Here is a 19,311-nt window from a genome sequence, read left to right on the forward strand (position 1 = left end):
TTTTATATATACAACGCTCTTGCTACGCCTTTCAATAACAGGAGACGCCTATTTAGTACTACTAGAAACTGCAGTTGTGACAATTAAAAGAAAAAAAACTTCCACAAAATAAGCAAAAAGTAATAAAGACTAGCAGCTGTGGATGCATCGATTGAGCGAAACCCAACAGGCAAGGCAGCAAGTCAGACGTCTGAGAAAGTAGTAAAACCGAAATAAAAGAGCTCATACTTTCACTTGCATGGAATGTGATAAAAGGTATATTTTTACACTCTACATTTTGCGTGGCAATCGTTTTGTAATATCAACACATTACTTGTTGACTTTTAGTTAGAATAGCTGACGATCACAACCGAACGTAAAAATGAATCAGGCGTCGACATCGCAAACCATACCTCTAACCCAAACACCTAAAATGACTTTGGATCAACACATAAAATTAGAGCAGTTGGAAAACGGAAACAACAAATGCTAGAGAAATTCAGCAGCACAGTTACCTGGCGATCGAAGAGACGGGTATGGGAAGATATTGTTAACTTTCCGCGGAGTGTACGGCAGATGCAGAAGGCGTGGGGGAAGTTGGTAAAGAAAGCCAGAGACATGTATGCGCTCTTCCGAGGTCATGAACAACGAACTGGTGAGTCAGAACTACCCGCCCAATGATTTTATAGAGCTCATAGGGCCTTGTTTACATTCTTAATTGGATTGCAATCAAATACAAAAAAAAATGAAAGCCGTTTACAACTCCCTGTAACGCCGAATTAGAGCGCAGCTCTTGAGGAGGAGGAGGGAAGGGTACTGGGGGGTGGGTCAAGTGACCTCGGGGGCGGGGGGTCACGTGACCTTGGGGGTCACGTGACCTTGGGGCGTCACGTGACGTCGCGGGGGTCACGTGACCTGGGGCCACGTGACGATACCGATGACGTCATCAGTAGCGTCACTGATGACGCCATCAGTGATGATGATGACGATGCGGATGCCGGTGACGTCACTAATGACGTCATCAGTGATGATGACGATGACGATGCGGATGCCGGTGACATCATCAGTGACGTCACTGATGACGTCATCAGTGGCTATGACGTCAACGGGGGGTCACGTGACCTCGGGGGTATCCCCAGGTCACGTGACCCCAGGGGGGGTCACTTGACCTGGGTAACCATCGTGACCCTCGTGAGGGTAACCCTAGTAACCCTTGTGAGGGAAACTCTCGTGACCCTCGTGAGGGTAACTCTCGTGACCCTCGTGAGGGTAACTCTCGTGACCCTCGTAAGGGTAACTCTCATAACCCTCGTGAGGGTAACCCTCGTGAAGGTTACCCTCACGAGGGTTACTAACCCTCGTAACCCTCGTGAGGGTTACGAGGGTAAGTAACCCTCGTGAGGGTAACTCTCATAACCCTCGTGACCCTCGTGAGGGTAGCCCTCGTGAAGGTTACCCTCACGAGGGTTACTAACCCTCGTAACCCTCAAAAGGGTTACCTTCACGAGGGTTACCCTCACGAGGGTTAGTAACCCTTGTAACCCTCGTGAGGGTTACAAGGGTAAGTAACCCTCGTGAGGGTAACCCTCGTGAAGGTAACCCTTTTGAGGGTAACTAACCCTCGTAACCCTCGTGAGGGTTACGAGGGTAAGTAACCCTCGTGGCCCTCGTGATCCTCGTGAGGGTAACCCTCATGAGATTAACCCTCGTAACCCTCGTAACCCTCACGAGGGTTACGAGGGTTGCGGTTACGCCGACGCCGACGGCGACGGCGACGGCGACGCCGACGGCGACGCCGCTCAAGCCGGGAACGGGCCCCTAAGAGCTGCGCTCTAAAAAAAGTTTCTGGCGCGATTTGAACCGCGACGTCAAGTCCCGGCGCTCTAACCTCTCGGCCACAGGAGAAGGCGCGAGCCGCCGCCGCTGGCGTGAGAATATATATATATATACTGCCACCGCTTTTATCTCGCTAAGGTTTCTCTTTATTTTGGCTCATGTTTACCCTCCCTGGTCGTAACTTTACCTGCCGCTCCTACAGTATAAAGGGGCGGCCAATTGGCTTCAGTTGAAAGTCCCTGCAGTCAGAGTCTGCGAGTGAAGTTAGGCTTTTGTGCTTGAAGCGATACGGATTTCTCTGCCATTAAGCAGGGACGCTAGGTACTTCCTTGTCCCCGTGGAGCTGGTCACGTGACAGAAAAATCCCTCTTGGCCGCAGCCGCGTTTGCGGCCGCAAGATGAGCAAACCGGCCCTGGTCTCTGTCAGGCACGTAGCCAGGGGGGGGGGGGGGGCGGCCCCCCCCCCCTCGAATTCTTCTATTTTGCTGGGACCTCCCCTCCACCTCCCCCGCATACAGCATTTTGTCATGGGCGGGCCCCTTCCAAAACAAAATCCTGGCTACGTGCCTGGTCTCTGTGCAGTCTAGACTAATTTTGACTATCACAGTGCCATTTCTCGCATTAAAAGATCCAATGAGATTGTCGGCGGTGTGTTCGAAAGCGCCCGAGAAGAAAAAGGGACGTCCGGCTCAGAGCTTTGACAAAAGGCATATATTCTCTTATTTCGCGCGGCTCCCGAGGCCACGCGGTAGCGTGAGCTGGCGCGCTCACCGGCACCGCGCCCGGCGCAGTGGAGCCTCGGTTGTTTAGTCTGGAAGTACATTCACTCGGGTGTTTTCTACAACCCGCGTGGTTGTGGCACCTGTCGGCTCTGCTACAGAATCCCCCCACTAGTGTCGTGGAGCAACCCGTGTGGTTGTGGCCCACGTCACGGTCCTTTGGGGAATCGGTGGTTTGACGGAGGCTTTTACTTGAGTAGGCGTGACGGCTGATGGATGGTGCAGGAGCACAGGGTTCGTCAGAGAAGAGTCCAAGTAAGCGGGTTTCACTCGATCGAGTGTGACAACGTCATGACGACCATTGATGTTGACCGTACAAGTTTTGTCGGTGCGTGAAATGACTTCGAATGGTCCGTCGTACGGGGGAATGAGAGGTGCGCGTACCGTATCCCGTCTCACGAATACGTGAGTGCACATATCCAGATATTCACTTATAAAAATCTGTCTTTGTGTTTGTTGTCTTGGTGAGACCGGCCGTAGAGAAGTGAAGAATTTTCTCATCTCTTCAAGGTACGAAGGCATGTCAGGCTGTGCGGATGGTGTGCACGTAAAGAAATCTCCTGGTAACCGAAGTGTAGTGCCGTAAACCAATTCGGCTGAGGTGCAAGTTAAGTCCGTCATGAAGGTGCCGCGAATTCCAAGGAGAACGAGAGGAAGATGGTTGACCAAATGGCTTCGATCTTCTCTAGTCATGAGTGCCGTCTTGAGTTGGCGATGTAGGCGCTCAACCATACCATTTGCGGCAGGATGGTACAATGTCGTGTGTATGTGGCGCGCGCCCAAGATGTTGGTGAGGGCCTTGAAAAACGCGCATTCAAATTGTCGGCCACGGTCGGTCGTGATGATAGATGGACAACCGAACCGTGAGATCCAGGTGGTAATGAATGTGTGGGCAACGGTCTCTGCTGTGATGTCCGCGAGTGGAACAGCTTCAGGCCATCGCGTGAATCTGTCTACACATGTCAAGATGTAGCGAAATCCGTTGGATGATGGTAGCGGGCCCACGATGTCTATATGTACATGATCGAATCTGGCATCCGGCGGTTGAAATGGGTGGAGCGGTGTCTTTGTGTGTCGAGACACCTTTGAGCGCTGGCATTTGCAGCAAGTCTTCGCCCATAGACGGATGTCTGCGTTGATCCGGGGCCAGATGTATCTTGATGCAACTAGGCGTTGTGTGGCCCAAATTCCCGGATGACTAAGGTCATGCAGAGCGTGGAAAATGGCCTGACGAAATTTCGGAGGGATGTAGGGTCTGGGTGTGCCAGTCGACATGTCGCAAATAATCTCACAAGTGGCGAGTGGCAGTGTAATGGACTGCAGCTTGAGAGATGTTGATGACGTGCGTAGCTTTTGCAGCTCGGCGTCTTCCTGTTGGGCCAAGGCCAATTCCGAAAAATTGACAACTGGAGACGGGGATACATTTCCAATGCGAGATAGTGCGTCTGCTGGCGTGTTGGCAATACCGGCGACATGGCGTAGATCTGTAGTATATCCTGCAATGTAAGCAAGGTGGCGAATTTCTTTTGCAGAATAAGAGTTGTGGTTTCCGGCGAATGAGTAGGTGAGAGGCTTGTGGTCGGTCATCACGTGAAACACTCGGCCTTCCAAGAAGTAGATGAAGTGGCGAATTGTTGCGTAAACGGCAAATAGTTCGCGTCCGAACGTGCTATAGCGTGTCTCCGCCGGGGTGAGTTTCTGAGAGAAAAATGCCAGTGGGAGCCACTCATTGTTGTTTTGTTGTTGCAACACTGCTCCTACGGCAACTTCCGAAGCATCAACCATATTGCGCGTTGGAGCGTTATTTCGAGGGTGCACCAAAAGTGTGGCGTCGGCAAGGGCATTTTTTACAGCGGTGAAAGCCTTTAGTGCGCTGTCTGGCCATGGTATTTCCGTGGAGGGTTTCTGTTGGCCACGTAGCAAGTCTGTCAGAGGTTTTATAGCTTGTGCGCAGTGTGGAATAAATCTTCGATGAAAGTTTATGAGTCCAAGAAACTCTCGCAGCTTCCTCAAAGATTTTGGTTGGGGGAAATCTCGGATCACTTGTACCTTGGACTGGAGAGGTTCGATGCCAGCAGGTGTGATGCGGTGTGCGAGAAATTCCAAAGCCGTTGCCCCAAAGGTACATTTTGCCACATTGATGGTCAGTCCGTATAGACGGAGTCGCTCAAAGGTAAGGCGTAGATGTTCGTTGTGCTCTTCGGGTGATGCGCTCGCAATCAAGAGGACATCAACGTAGGCCAAGATGAAAGGAAGTCCATGGAGGTCTTCGTGGATGAACCTCTGAAAGGTTTGCGCGGAGTTGCGCAACCCGAAGGGCATACGGACATACTCAAAGAGGCCGAAGGGGGTGGTGATTGCCATCTTCGGTATATCCGCAGGTTCTATTGGGATATACGCCTTCACCAAGTCTATCTTGCTGTAGATAGATGTGCCATCCAGGTGCTGTGTGAAGTCGTGGATATGAGGCAATGGGTACCGATCGGGCTGTGTTTGATTATTCAGCGCTCGGTAGTCCCCACACGGCCTCCAGTCTCCCGGATCTTTCTTGGGGACCATGTGGAGGGGTGCGGCCCAGGAACTCTTTGATGGTCGGATGATGCCGAGCTCCTGCATGTGCTCGAACTCTAGTCGGGCTACGCGGAGGCGTTCGCCCGATAGACGACGAGGGCGAGCAAGAGTGGGTGGGCCAGACGTGAAGATATGATGTGTCACTCCGTGTGGTGGTGGCTCTGATATGTTAGACGTCTTCGTGATCTCTGGAAATTCTTTTAGGATATCGGCAAAACTGGACGCAGGCAGGATGTTTCGAATGCCAAATGAAGTTAAGTTGGTGAAGGCTCCATTGACCGCAAGGCGAGTTCGGTTGTCAGTCAGGCGACGGTGGTGCATACTGACATCCAAATCAAAGTGGGAAAGGAAGTCAGAACCTAAGAGTGGGTAGGTCACATCAACTATGACAAAGATCCATCGGAAGACTCGGCGTAATCCCAAGTCTAGGGTCACCGAGCGCATTCCGTATGTTGGAATATTGGATCCGTTTGCTGCAACGAGGTGTGATCCGGGCAGTGGGTGTCGTCTTTCCGGCAGTGTTGGAGGAAGGACGGACATTTCAGCTCCGGTGTCGACCAAGAAGCGGCGGCCTGAAATACGTTCTGTGATGAAAAACAGACGGCTTGCTGTTGGGCCTTGGTCACTTGCCGCCTCTAGTGACGGGCCGGAGGGTTTTCCTGCCAGTTGCATGGTTGTTCGCACTTGCGCTCCCTGTTGCCGAATGTCTGGTGGTACCAACAGGTATAGCCTTCTCGTCGTTGCGATGAACTGCGACGCCGAGATGATCGGCGCCTTCTTGGTTCACGCGGTCTGCTTCTCGTGCTAGGGGCCGCGACGCTTGCTGTTAAAGTGTCAATGCGGGCTTCGAGGGCTCGGGTGGAGGAGCACTGGTGTGAAGTGTCCACGACGCTCGACAGGCTAGGTGTAGCGTATTCGGGGACGCGATCGGCCATCTCCGCGAGGCGGTCAAGACTTAAGTCTGCAGCTGGGGCGAGGGCCATGCGCATCCCTTGGGGCAAGCGATGGAGGAACAATTCCCGTAAAATAGAATTCCTCGTGTCAGACGCTTGCTCACTCAGCAGTTGCCGCATGCGGTGGAGCAGCTGGGATGGTCTACGGTCGCCCAGCTCTTCAGTGTTCAAGAGCTGCTGAAGCCGCGACGTCTCCGACTCCGTCTTCCTGGCAAGGATAGTGCGCTTAAGGTGGTCGAAAGCGTCGTCAGGAGGTGGCACCGCCAGTATGTCGTCCAGCTCATCAGCCAGTTCTGGGGGGAGGGCTGACACGACATGATAGTAGCGTGACAACTGGGTGGTGATGTGCCGCAAGTGGAACTGTGCTTTCACTTGGGAAAACCAGGCCCGTGGACTTTTCGCCCAGAAGACTGGAAGGCGGAGCTGGAGGGTGGTGGTCAAGCCTGCGTCGTCGGTGGAGTTGCCTGCGCTCTGGTTCATTGTGGTCGGACGTCCGGGTCACCAATTTGTCGGCGGTGTGTTCGAAAGCGTCGGAGAAGAAAAAGGGACGTCCGGCTCAGAGCTTTGACAAAATGCATATATTCTCTTATTTCGCGCGGCTCCCGAGGCCACGCGGTAGCGTGAGCTGGCGCGCTCACCGGCACTGCGCCCGGCGCAGTGGAGCCTCGGTTGTTTAGTCTGGAAGTGCATTCACTCGGGTGTTTTCTAAAACCCGCGTGGTTGTGGCACCTGTCGGCTCTGCTACAAGATGATGGTGAAACAAGCCTACCACTAGGGTGCCTCAATGTCCTCGCACATGAAGGCACCCTACCTACCACAACACAAACTTCGATAAAATAAAATTACAGGCATACATATCACGGTACGGCACTAGTGTCCTATATATGATTGACGAATACAGAAAACTACACCTAATCGTATAATGCAATGTTGTCACATTTACTCCATTCATCCATAAGCTGAGACTAGTGGAAGCTATACGTCCTCGGACCAGTCATAAACTTCTCTTTTTTCACGTAATCATGCTCTTGCCCATACCCACGCGCAGAGAGCAGGGTCGAGTGATGAAAGGGGCGCGGATGATTGATCCCACCCCAAAGCTACGCGCTCGAGCTGAGTGACACCGGATTGCGCGCACTTCAAGATGCATAAAGAAACGATTGGGCGGAAAAATGGCTGAGATGTCACCACTCAAGCAAAAGCGCGTGTGTATGAAGGCACTCTAATCCCACCGGCACGTAGCTCCCACCGCAGCCTCTGCTTGTGGATGAACGGAGTTTTGTGAATTTGACGAGAGAATTGTATTTCAGATTGACAAGGATATGTCAAAATGACGCCTGACTATATAATGAAATGACGTTAATATCTTGAAGTGATGGCTCAGTTCTATTTCAGGTTGACAATTGGGACATCAAAATGATGCCGGGCCGTATAATTAAATGGCGATAGAATGTAAAATTGATGGCTTAATTGTATTTCCGGTTGACAAATGGGGTGCATTCAAATGACACAAAACACCTTTGACCGTCATTTGACGGTCAAAAGCTTGAAAACAGCTGCAAAGACATTTCCCCTCATTTCGATCGAAAATGTTTACAGTAAGTTTTGTCGACTTCGGACACATACAGCTAAGAATGGGGCATATCGGTATTCCCAGTAAGCGAGGTGACTGTGAAAAACGGAATATATGTACACATAAGTTTGGGTTGTAACAGCATTCCCAATAAGTGAAGAGGGTGTGGAAAAGAATATATGTACACCTAAGAATGGGGTGCATCGGTATTCCCAGTAAGTGAGGAGAGAGTAGAAAACGGAATACATGTACACCTAAGAATGGAGTGTAACAGCATTCCCAATAAGTGAAGAGGGTGTGAAAAAAAATATATGTACACCTAAGATTGGGGTGTATTGGTATTCCCAGTGAGTGAAAAACGGTATATATGTACACCTAAGAATGGAGTGTCCTGGTATTCCCAGTAAGTGAGGAGAGTGTAAAACGGAATATATATACACCGCGGGGTGGGGTGTGTCTGTACACCCGATGAGTATCGGGGTGTACGCAAAGGTGCATATATGCACCTCAAAATGAGGTGCATATGTGCACCCCCTTCTGGGGTGTCGCATATGTGACAAGTCACATACACCCCAATGGGTGTAAGTACTACACCCTTTTTTTTTAGAGTGACGCGCGACAACCTTGCTGCGCTTCGGCACGAGAAAAGCAGGAGACTGCATGAGATGCCTCGTGCTCTGTCAACTACCTCCTGTCAGCTACAATCCACGTTTTGCGAAAATACGGAGTGCGCATGCGCGGTATCTCTGCGCGCCGGACGCCCGGGTTCGAGGGTATGTTGGGAGAGACGACAAGCTAGCGAAGCGTGAGACCATAGTAAGACTACGCGACTACGCTACGATTTCGCTGTCGCGTTCCGCGGGATGCCGACGAGCTGCGTGGCCTTTGGCTGCCGGAGTTGGCACCGGCCAGGAGACAAGAAAAGCTATTTTCGATTCCCTTCGAAGAAACTGTTCCCTCATCGAAGAGCGGCCTGGATCCGAGCAGTGAAGCGAGTGCTCCCGTCAGACCCAAACAAGGCTTGGGAGCCAAGTAAGGAGTCGCGAATATGCGAGGATCACTTCGTAACAGGTAAGTCCTTCATCATACTTTCGAGAAGCACCGGAACTGTAACACGGCCACTTTATCAAACAGGGGATCCATCACTGGACTACAGCCACCCTGACTACGTGCCGACTGTATTCACTTACGTGAAGAACCGGCCGTCGGTCCTCGGCCGCTACGGACGGTGGAAACATCGTTTGTCGACGGGGGGTACGTACTACGTCGTGTTTAGTAATCTCGTGCTGCCTCTTCAGCATGCTCGCACGATTTGACTTGTTGACCGGGCTACGGGTACTGGTTTCGTAACATCCGCTGTTGATGGGGACGGCGTTGGTAGCTGCCAGCGTCCGCGCCGGCGGCAGTGCATACATCGTGAGCTCAGCTTATCACCACGCTGCGCGACGACCATGTCAGATCGCCGTCACGTTTCGAGCGTAATACAGTTGATGCGTGTGTATCTGAGCCTGCTGGTGCTTCGCCAGGTTTCTTGTTTCCTACGCATTTTTTTCACTGCACTAGAGAAGTAGCTCATGCAGACCAGTTTGCCACTGCCTTCCCTCTTTTCATTGCATGATGTCTAAGCGTTATGATTAGAGAGGAAAAATTATGACACTGTGTAGAGTCGTCAGATTTATAAATGGTCATAGCTAGATGGAGATTTTTAGTGCACGTCATAAGATTTCCAAGTAGTGGAAATTATTCTCGTCCACCGCTGAGACGTGCCAGATGCCCTACGTTTGTTTGGCATCTACAACCCCGAGATTTACATTTTGCAGGTTTCAATAATAGTATGCATTGGTTATGCAGCACGAATATTGTGTGTTGTGATTGTGACCCTGCAGCTGCTGTCAAAAAAAGGATTGTGGCCCAAATAACCGCTCCAGTTCCTGCAAGCACTCAACATGGGGCACCTCAGCCAGCAGCCGGTTCTTCTCCAGCTGCAGCCCGACCTTCCGCAGCTGCAGCCAGACCTTCCACAGCTGCAGCCGGACCTTCCACAGCTGCAGCCAGACCTTCCGCAGCTGCAGCCGGACCTTCCGCAGCTGCAGTCAGACCTTCTGCGGCTGCAGCCAGACCTTCTGCGTCTGCAGCCGGACCTTCCGCGTCTGCAGCCGGACCTTCCGCAGCTGCAGCACAACCTTCTGCGGCTGCAGCCAGACCTTCTGCGGCTGCAGCCAGACCTTCCGCAGCTGCAGTCAGACCTTCTGCGGCTGCAGCCAAACCTTCCGCAGCTGCAGCCAGACATTCCGCGTCTGCAGCCAGACATTCCGCGCCTGCAGCCGTACATTTCACGTCTGCAGCCAGACCTTCCGCAGCTGCAGCTAGACAGTCCGCAGCTGCAGTCAGACCTTCTGCGGCTGCAGCCAGACCTTCCGCAGCTGCAGCTAGACCTTCTGCGGCTGCTGCCGGACCTTCCGCGGCTGCAACCAGACCTTGCGTACCTGCGGCTCGACCTTCCACAGCTACAGCCGGGCCTTCGACAGCAGCAGCAGCTGGGCCTTCCAGAGCAGCAATCCCACTTGTGGCACAAGCAAGAGCATCCCTGGTCGTTGGTCCCCTTACAGGAGAGACCAGCATCCCGGAACATTGCCCGCCCCTCCTGGACAATGGGCATGGAGCCCAGACAAGCACTCCATGTGTCCAGCAAACCATCGAAGGTGCTCATGCTTGCTGTTACTTGTGCAGCAGGCAGCTGTCACAGTTCATGTCGCTAAATCATTCGGCATAACTGCTAATATACATACCTGCATGGTTTGTAGTTTTGAACGAAGGAACCTGCTTTATGGTGTCTAAACAGCATACAAATGGGCTGTTACGCAAGGTAGACAACCTTTTCAGAACTTTCATCATAAGCAGTTAGAGTAAAGCTGAGCAAAATTATGCGCAAGTTTTATTTAATCTACTACTTCACTATTTTATATCTACATGCATTTATCGTTCCGACATTTGGATGGGTATAATATAATATTGCTGGCAAGCAGAAAATGGCCAGTAATTGGAGCCAAAATTCCTCTGTGTTTGAGTGCAAGGGGCTTATTTCAGAAATCTGCAGGAATAGCACATATATAATTATTCAGCTTAAGAAATAGAGACAAAAACTGTATAATTATGAATTCATTTATGCATACTTCTATTTTACAGAGATCGAGCACGAGGACAATCTTGGTCAGTCCGTGGTGTCTGGGACGCATGACGGGTGCAGACTCAAGATTGCACAGATGCAGCAGCGGATCTTGAGTTTGGAAGCTGACAACATGCGCCTCCAAGTGGAGCTACAGCACCACGAGACACGGCGGCTATCGGTTGACTTCATCAGACATGACCCCAAGCAGTGCATTTATTACACTGGGCTGCCCGAGTTTGCTGTATTTGAAGCAGTATACAATTTTTTTGCACCTCGGGCATCCCAGATGCAATACTGGTCCAGCGGTCGAAAGAGTAACGGGATGAAAGGCCGCCCCCGGGAGTTGGAGCTCATTGAGGAATTCTTCATGGTACTTACTAGGCTGAGAACGGGAATGGCTGGCAGGGAAATGGCCCGCAATTTTGGAGTACATGAAGCGACGGTGAGCAGGCTGTTTACAACCTGGATAAACTTCCTGCAGCGAGAGTTGAGTACACTGACACGGCTTACATCTCTGCACGAAATTCAGATGTATCTGCCTCATGCCTTTCGCTACTTCTTAAACACAAGAATAGTTCTCGACGGAACGGAGGTGCGCATCCAGAGGCCCTCTTCCCTGGCTGCCCAGAGGCATACTTTTTCACCTTATAAGCATTTTAATACTTATAAGGCGGTCATTGGCTGTACCGCTGATGGCTACGTTTCATACGTTTCCAAGTTGTGGGGAGGGTCAGTTTCAGACAGGCTGATTGTAGAGGAGAGTGGGTTGTTAGGGCTATCGGAGTCAGGTGACGCCATTATGGTGGATAAGGGTTTCAAGCTTAATAACATACCAGCAGGGGTTCAGATGCACATCCCTGCTTTCAGAAAGCCGCAAGAGCCGCAAATGCCAGAGGAGGACGTTGCGCACTCCCGCCGGGTGGCTAGTGCCAGAGTAATTGTTGAGCGTGTGATTGGGAGGGTAAAACAGTTTCACATTTTGGATCGTCCGTTCCCCATCACAATGATCGGCATTGCTAACCAGGTCTTTCAAGTTTGTTGTTTCTTAAGCAATTTCCGGGAGCCACTGACTAGGGATGAGTAGTGTCACAGTCAAAACATGTAAACTTCCCTGTGTAAATACTTTAAGGCAGTGAAAAATTTTGCGAAAAAGCAAATCACTTGATGCATGTTAAATGGATGCGAAACAAGATTTTGGATCTCGTAAAACAAGCCAGGTGCAATAGGCGGGACATTACAAACCCCCATAACATCACTCGTACCGCAATATTTCGGACGGATGGCCGTATTTTTAGGAAAGAAGGGAGCGATTGAACGACGAAGGCAGGCAAGGCCTGTCATGTTCAGATTCTCATTCCCTCTCCCCTTTGTCCCCTCGAGGAGGTAAACCGAACCGAGGAGCAGAGAAGGACGTCCGTTTTCTCTTGTTCTCAACCGTTCCCAGAGAATGGCTACGTCGCATTCTTTGCTCAGTCCTGCCCTTTTTGTCCAAAAACACGGCCATCGGTTCGAGATATTGCTGTATGAGTGATGTTTTGGCGTTCGTAGCGTCCTGTGAACACTTCTGCGGCCTTATTTTGTGAAATCCGAATTTTGGTTCAGCATTCCTTGAAAGACCCCGTGTTAGTAGTCATTCTGCAATCACTAAATTGTTCCTCTATGATGTGGACCAGTGTCACCACAGCAAAGCCAGTCCGACCACTCTCTAAACATTAATTTACGACTACCGTGCTTCGAGTTTTTCAGAACTTTGCACCAGGCCCATCCGGTATGATGTATTTATCTTTTTTTAATCATGTTATGAGGCAATCAAATTGGCTGCTTACATTATAACTTCATCACTGCTGTCCAACCACGTTAGACCTATTGTTTGTGGCACTTTCCCGATTTTAGCAATCATATTTACTAGAACATACATAATTTCTGAATGTAGGCCGACCCTTGTATTAAAGAAAAAAATATCTGAGGCGAAAAACAAACTAATTAAATATAAACGGACAGTCTGGCCACAGCTTCCTACCACTGCTCTGCGCACACATAAAGCTTCACCGCTTTGCATCTGTGTGCTTGGTAGAAGTAGCCGACTCGCGTGGCATACCTCAAACAGCTTTATCCTCTCCGAAATTTTGCTCACTATTACAGGTCTCTCATTGTTGCAAATATATTTCTCATTAACACGTGATTGTTGATTATATGTAAGCCTGAAGTTATCTGGAGATGTGTGCTTTGTTGGAATAGGTTACTGATGGCCAGAGTTGGAAGTTCCCTAGACTTGGACACCTTGGCTTTGAGCAGGCATGTGCGAATTTTTGTTGTATAAACAGTTGAAAGAAATGTAAATATGTTTGATAGCCTGTTCCAACTAACCTTGTATACCTGTTTGCCAGCAAATTAGGGGCTGTTGATTTCAATAAAATACGAGCGCTAGCTTCGAGACCTGGTTTTCTTTTATTGCGTATTCATCAAGACATGGCAGATTCCTCTCGGGACGAGGTTGGCGTAAACGAAACGTTTAATTCGAGTTAACGATACGTTACATGGTTACATGAGCAGTGAGCCCGCACGTCAAGTCTCTGTGCGTCCGTCGTGTTGGCGTTCTCCGACCCAGACTCTCGCACTCAGCTCTTTCGCTGGCTTCTTTGTCGTCTGGCTTGTGGCACCCTCTTCGTGCTGTGGCTCTCACTACACCCCCCTTTCTTTGAAGACTCCCAGCACCTACAGGTTGAGGCGGCATGGAGGTCTTGATTTTCGTCCACCTCTCGTGACGGTTATTCCAGGCTGCCAAGGTTGCAGATGTCTGCTCGTGCAATGAGTGATGCCATTGGCTGTGTTCACCGCATATGACCTAGGAGACTGCGTTGATTGCAGCACTGTCCCACTTGTGGCTGCTCCTGACAGAATTCGCACAGCTGTATGTGGAGGTATAGGGTCTCGTTCTTTGACCCTATGACGGGCATCGTAATGTGCACTCAGCTTGGCTTTGTATGCACGATCCTTTTTCCGAAAGGGCTCGCTGTTCCACCGAGGCTGGAACGCTTTGGACACAGCTTTAACATTTGTCAGTATCTTTCTTCCCATCATGAGTTCCGCAGGGGGTATCCTTCAGTTGCAGGGGTATCCCGATGAGCAAGCAGCGCCTTGTGGATGTTCGGCGACTTCTTAAGCAGCTGCTTCGCCGTCTGTATGGTCCTTTCCACCGCCCCATTGCTCTGAGGATAATATGGGCTACTTGTTACATGGCGTGATCCCCACTCCTTCGCAAACCTTTCGAATTCGGCAGAAGCGAATTGGCCCATTGTCTGACCGAATGATGGCGGGTGCTCCAAAACCAAACATCTCGCTGAGTTTCCGTGTGATGTCTTGGGTTGTTGTCTTTCTTAATTTCTCAAGTTCAAAGAACCTCGAGAAATAATCTACCACTACAAGGTAGTTCTCGCCATTTTCGTAAAAGAGGTCCGCGCCTACAACTTCCCATGGGTGATTCGGGAGTGGAGTGTGTAGCAGGGGCTCTGCGCCAGGCTTTCGGTGTGTCTGACACACTGGACATCTTGAAACATAGTCTTCAATTTATTGGAATTTAGCTCGGATTCAGCGGAGCTGTTTATAGCATTTTTAGCGTTTCTAACTTAATATCAGCGTCTTTGAAGCCGTGAGATAATGATAATAATGTAAGAGATATGTCTGCAGCTCATCCAGGTTGAGTGTTGGACAGAATGCACAGTAATGACATTGGCGTGAAATTTTAAACGTGATATGACAGGTACTTGGGTTCTATACGAACTCATTGAGAGTGACTCCGAATTACAGTCAAAACTGTGTAACCATAGAATTTGTCGAAATTTCCGATCCCTAGGCAGCTGAAGTAACCCCGTCCCCATGATTCCTCGAGTACGGGTCGAGGCGCTTGGGGGATTTAGCAAATTGTCTATTTTCGCGCAATGTTAACACTTCGAAATAATTAAGCTGCATTGAAATCCTCGTGAAAATTAGCACAAATAATACCAAACTTAAGCTTGCCAAAGCTGAAGTTTAGGATTATTTGTGCTAATATTTAGCTCGCGAACAACGAGTCATTCACAGTTTGCTAACAAAGCACTTTTTTTACTTGTTTTTTAAACCTTTTTGTACATTGAAAACCGGCAGCCAGATAAAGCTGTATACGCCAGATAACGAAGTAGATACCTCAAATAAGGCTGTATATATGCCAGATAAGTCCGTATATGCGGCAGATTAGGCTGTATATATTCCAGATAAAGCTTTATATTCGACAAATAAGGCTGTATATACGCCAGATAAGGCTGTATAAACTCCGGATAAGGCTGTATATAGGCCGTATATAATCATATAATGTTTGATATGGCGAGATATGCCCCAGATATAAGATTTTCATATGGGAGGACGGTCTACAAGGCGAAGGCAGTGCCAGCTCCTAATGTTGTTCTTGGAGAACGACCTCGAAGTGATAGCGGTCCAGGAAACCAAGATTGAGAGCGTGGAAGAGACCGAGGAGATGGTGCGTTAATTTGAGTCGCGATACGGTGTCCATGCGGTAGGGAGGTCGGGAGGTGTATGCATCTTTTAGAGCGCAGCTCTTAGGGGCCCGTTTCCGGTTTGAGCGGCGTCGCCGTCGCCGTCGGCGTCGGCGTTACCGTCGGCGTAACCGCGAGGTCACGTGACCCCCCCCCCCCCCCGAGGTCACGTGACCCACCCAGGTCACAAGATACGCCTAGGTCACGTGACCCCCCGAGGTCACGTGACCCCCTTGAGGTCACGTGACCCCCTTGAGGGGTCACGTGAACCCCAGAAGACGCTCTTGGGGTCACGTGACCTCAAGGGGGTCACGTGACCCCCTTGAGGTCACGTGACCCCCAGAAGACGCGACCTTAAGGGGGTCACGTGACCCACCCAGGTCACGTGACACCCCGAGGTCACGTGACCCTATAAGGTCACGTGACCCCCAGAAGTCACGTGACCCCCTGAGGTCACGTGACCCACCCAGGTCACGTGACACCCCTAGGTCACGTGACTTCCAGAAGTCACGTGACCCCCTTGAGGTCACGTGACCTCAAGGAGTCATTTTTCCCTCAGTACGCTTCCATCTTCCTCCTCAAGAGCTGCGCTCTAACCGGCGTTACAGGGAATTGTAAACGGCTTTCATTTTTTGAAAAATTCTTTAGGTATTATTGTTGAGAATGTTGCTTCGCGTGAAGATGAGAGAGCCGTGTATTGTGGTATTTGCTTTTCAGATCAAAAGTTTCGTATAATCTGTATCTACGCACCAACCATAGAGACGGAACGATGCCATTTTTTTTTAAGTATAGCAGAATATTTAAAGTGCGAACGACTGCTTGTGGTGGTGGGGGATTTTAACAGTACATGTGCTCGAAAAGACAGGAGTCCTCAAGGTCGCCCGAGGAATAGCAGTGGCGATGTCTGGAATGAACTGGTATATGATCATTACTTGGCGGACGTGGCACATTGCGGAAAAGGCACGAAGGGCGTGCTGTTTACGCATTTCCAAGGAAGCAGCCACGCACGGCTAGACAGAGCATACGTGTCAGTTGAGCTTGTTCCGCTGTGTGAACACTATAGTGTCGAACAGGTGTGCTTTAGCGAGCACTGCCTCGTGACTTTCGGGTTAGGATCAAAAAGAAATGACCAACACCGATTTAATTGGCACAGCTGGAAAATGAACTACAAGCTAATTGACGACGAGGTGTTTAACGACAAGATAAATACAAGGATTGAAAATTTAGGGAACATCTGCGGGAGCGAGATGACCGGAGAAGGGGAAGAACTTAAACGAGCGGTTAAAATGGACGCCATAGAAAGATCAGCCATTCTTAAGTACGAGAAAGAAAAAGGGGAAAAGCAGCACCTTAAAGTAGCTTGTTCTAGAAGAGTGTAAATCACCAGGGTTATATATATATGACATTAACAAAATAAAAAGCAAGCTACAGCTCATAGACTCTGAGCACTACAGAGGTGCGATAATGCGTGCCCGTACAGAAAAGTTTCTCGCGGGTGAAGCACCAACAAAACGAGCGTCAGCCACAGAAAAGAGACGCGCACGCGCCAACGAAATAAATGAAATTAATCATCAGGGTACCACGACGCGTGACTCTATCATTATTTAGCGTGTATTTCTTGAATTCTACGAAAGCTTACTGAGTCACAAAGCGCCAAAAGAGGAAGGTTTCAGTTAAAATTTTTGCCCCTTTTTGCCAAAAATAAGTAATGAAATAAAAGAATGGTTAGAACAGCCAATAGGTGGTGTCCGAAGTAGAAAGAACCATTGATGATTTGCAAAGCGGAAAATCACCGGGCCCTGATGGTTTGGGTGCTGCCTTTTATAAAAAGTATAAAAAAGATTTAGCTTGTATTTTGTAACAAGTGTATCGCGAATGTTATGAAAACGAAGTTTTCCCGCATTCGTTTTTATTTACCCGCACAGTCCTTATCCCCATAAGTAAAGACACTATGAAACTCCGTAATGTAGAAAATTACTTGCCGATTACACTAGCTAATACGGACTATAAGATTTTAATAAAAATCCTTGCGAGAAGAATGCAATCGGTGATTGGAGATGTGGTGGGAGAACATCAAACTTGCGGTATCAAGGGACGTACGATTATGAGTAACACTCACGTTGCGCGTAGTGTGTTGGAACTGTGATGCCGATTTCCGGAAAGTCGCTTTGTTGCAAGTCGATCTTCCAAAAGCATTTGATCGAGTGTCCCATGATGTTCTTTTTTGCATCCTAAATCATGTTCGTGTGGGTAAAATTATTTTTGATGGAGTAAAGATAGCCTATAGTAACTGCATGACTCTTGTAATTAACAAACAAGTAACTAAACGCATTTGTGTTATCCTCTGTTCGGCAAGGGTGCCCACTTTTCCCGTTGTTGTTCGCTAAATTCCTTTAGCCCTACTGCCTAAGTGTCATAAAGAGTGAGAACATATGTCGTTTTTCTTTAAATGCATGTGATGTTAAAATATTAGCGTACGCAGATGATGCTGCGATTTTTTGTAGTGATAGAGAGAGTGTCTCAGCGGCTGTTCAACTCACGAGATCATACTGCGCCCAAACAGCCTTTGCTGTCAACTGGGCGAAATCCTGGGGATCTGGCACGGCCACAGGAAGGTTACCCCGCGTGTGTTTGAAAGTATTCAGTGGTCCACAGAGCCCGGTGTATACTAGGGAGTGCCTTTGAACAATCACCGTGAAAGCAACGAGATGTGGCGTAACAAAACAGAGGAGATGATTCTTAAAGCCGCGAAGTGGGGTGGCAAGGATTTTTCTATCTTCGCACGGGCAACGGTGTGTAATTTATTTTTTGTTGCAAATATTTGGTACCTTTTACAGGTTCTGCATTCCTCTCGTGTACATTTGCAACGCATGCACCGTGTGATGGCCGTGTACATATAGAAGTCTACGTGGGAAAGAACTAGACGAGATAACCTTTTTCGCCGCGTGAAGTCGGGTGGACTTAGTTTGTCACATTTGCTCATACGACAGGTGGTTTCGCGGTTTTTCTTTTTGCGAGACCAGGCTGATCCGTTTCTGAGAACTGTCATCCAAGTATGGTTGTTCAGAGAGCTACCCGAGTTTATTGTTTTTACGTGTGACACATGTGAAGGCAGAGTAACGGGCTTCCTTAGAGAGGTTGTTTGTGCCTACCCATTTTTTAGTGTGCGATTTTCAAGAGAGTACTTAAACTATGTCACAGAAAAGTGACCAAAGCGAGATCTTGTTGAATGCCTGTTTCCCGTCCCACTGTACCGTTCTTTGTTCTCCGACTGTACTGACCGTGATGTGCTTTCCCGCGTGAAAAGAATACTAGTTCCCGGATCTGCGAAAACCTTTTATTTTAATTTACATACCAACACGCTGCCAGTAAAGACATGGTTAGCGAAAAAGGGCATATTTGTACCATAGGGCGAGGATTGTTTTTTGTGCGAGAAACTGGAGGCCGTGGAGCACGTGTTCCTGGACTGCTGGGATGCTATCGTGTTCTGGGACGTGCTCCAATGCACTTTCAAAAAAACACTACCGCTCACGACTCCTGAATACGCTTCTCGTCTGTGGAGGGGACGCCTTTCCCATATTATCTCGTATTTTTACTGGGCCTGCATGCTATTTGGAGATGTAGGATGGCAGTTCGTCATGCGAAGTTGGATGCCCATCCCGTACGGTATTATTTCATTGAAAATGAAAACTTGATAGCAGCTGTGTACCAGAAAGTATGTCTGGAACTGGAGTGGTTGCCGGCCTTTTTGAAGCTGTCGATGATCAGAGAATTTTAACAATTCTCACCGCCTCTCAAAACCTTACAGGCGGCGTTTTATCTTCATCTGCACTAGCGTCGTCAATATATTATTGCACATGTTCAAGTGAAATGTATCGTGCATTGTGAATCTTTGTTCACTGTCGAAATCCTGCAATAAAGA

At 49.2% G+C, this 19,311-nt stretch overlaps 2 protein-coding genes across 2 annotated transcripts; both read left to right on the forward strand.

Annotated features, from left to right (window-relative positions):
- Positions 1–8,526: 8,526 nt before the first annotated feature.
- On the forward strand, positions 8,527–10,464 carry LOC115325627 (testis-specific gene A8 protein-like). Its single transcript, XM_040215331.1, has 4 exons — positions 8,527–8,762; positions 8,826–8,945; positions 9,578–9,900; positions 10,066–10,464. Exons 1-4 carry the CDS (start codon positions 8,555–8,557, stop codon positions 10,462–10,464), a joined length of 1,050 nt encoding a protein of 349 aa, XP_040071265.1. The 5' UTR covers positions 8,527–8,554.
- A 256-nt stretch (positions 10,465–10,720) lies between these two features.
- On the forward strand, positions 10,721–11,944 carry LOC120843875. Its single transcript, XM_040215332.3, has 2 exons — positions 10,721–10,727; positions 10,878–11,944. The coding sequence occupies exons 1-2, from the start codon at positions 10,721–10,723 to the stop codon at positions 11,942–11,944; spliced, it is 1,074 nt and encodes a 357-aa protein (XP_040071266.3).
- The last annotated feature ends 7,367 nt before the right edge of the window (positions 11,945–19,311 follow it).

Source organism: Ixodes scapularis, unplaced genomic scaffold, assembly GCF_016920785.2.
Source record: "Ixodes scapularis isolate PalLabHiFi unplaced genomic scaffold, ASM1692078v2 PGA_scaffold2__306_contigs__length_199485367, whole genome shotgun sequence".
Lineage (NCBI taxonomy): Eukaryota > Metazoa > Arthropoda > Arachnida > Ixodida > Ixodidae > Ixodes > Ixodes scapularis.

Coding starts and splice junctions, on each gene's coding strand:
- LOC115325627 (XM_040215331.1), top strand. CDS start 8,555: ATGCCGACGAGCTGCGTGGCCTTTGGCTGCCGGAGTTGGCACCGGCCA. Junction 8,946..9,577: donor ACATCGTTTGTCGACGGGGG/GTACGTACTACG, acceptor GTGACCCTGCAG/CTGCTGTCAAAAAAAGGATT. Junction 9,901..10,065: donor CGGCTGCAGCCAGACCTTCT/GCGGCTGCAGCC, acceptor GCAGCTAGACAG/TCCGCAGCTGCAGTCAGACC.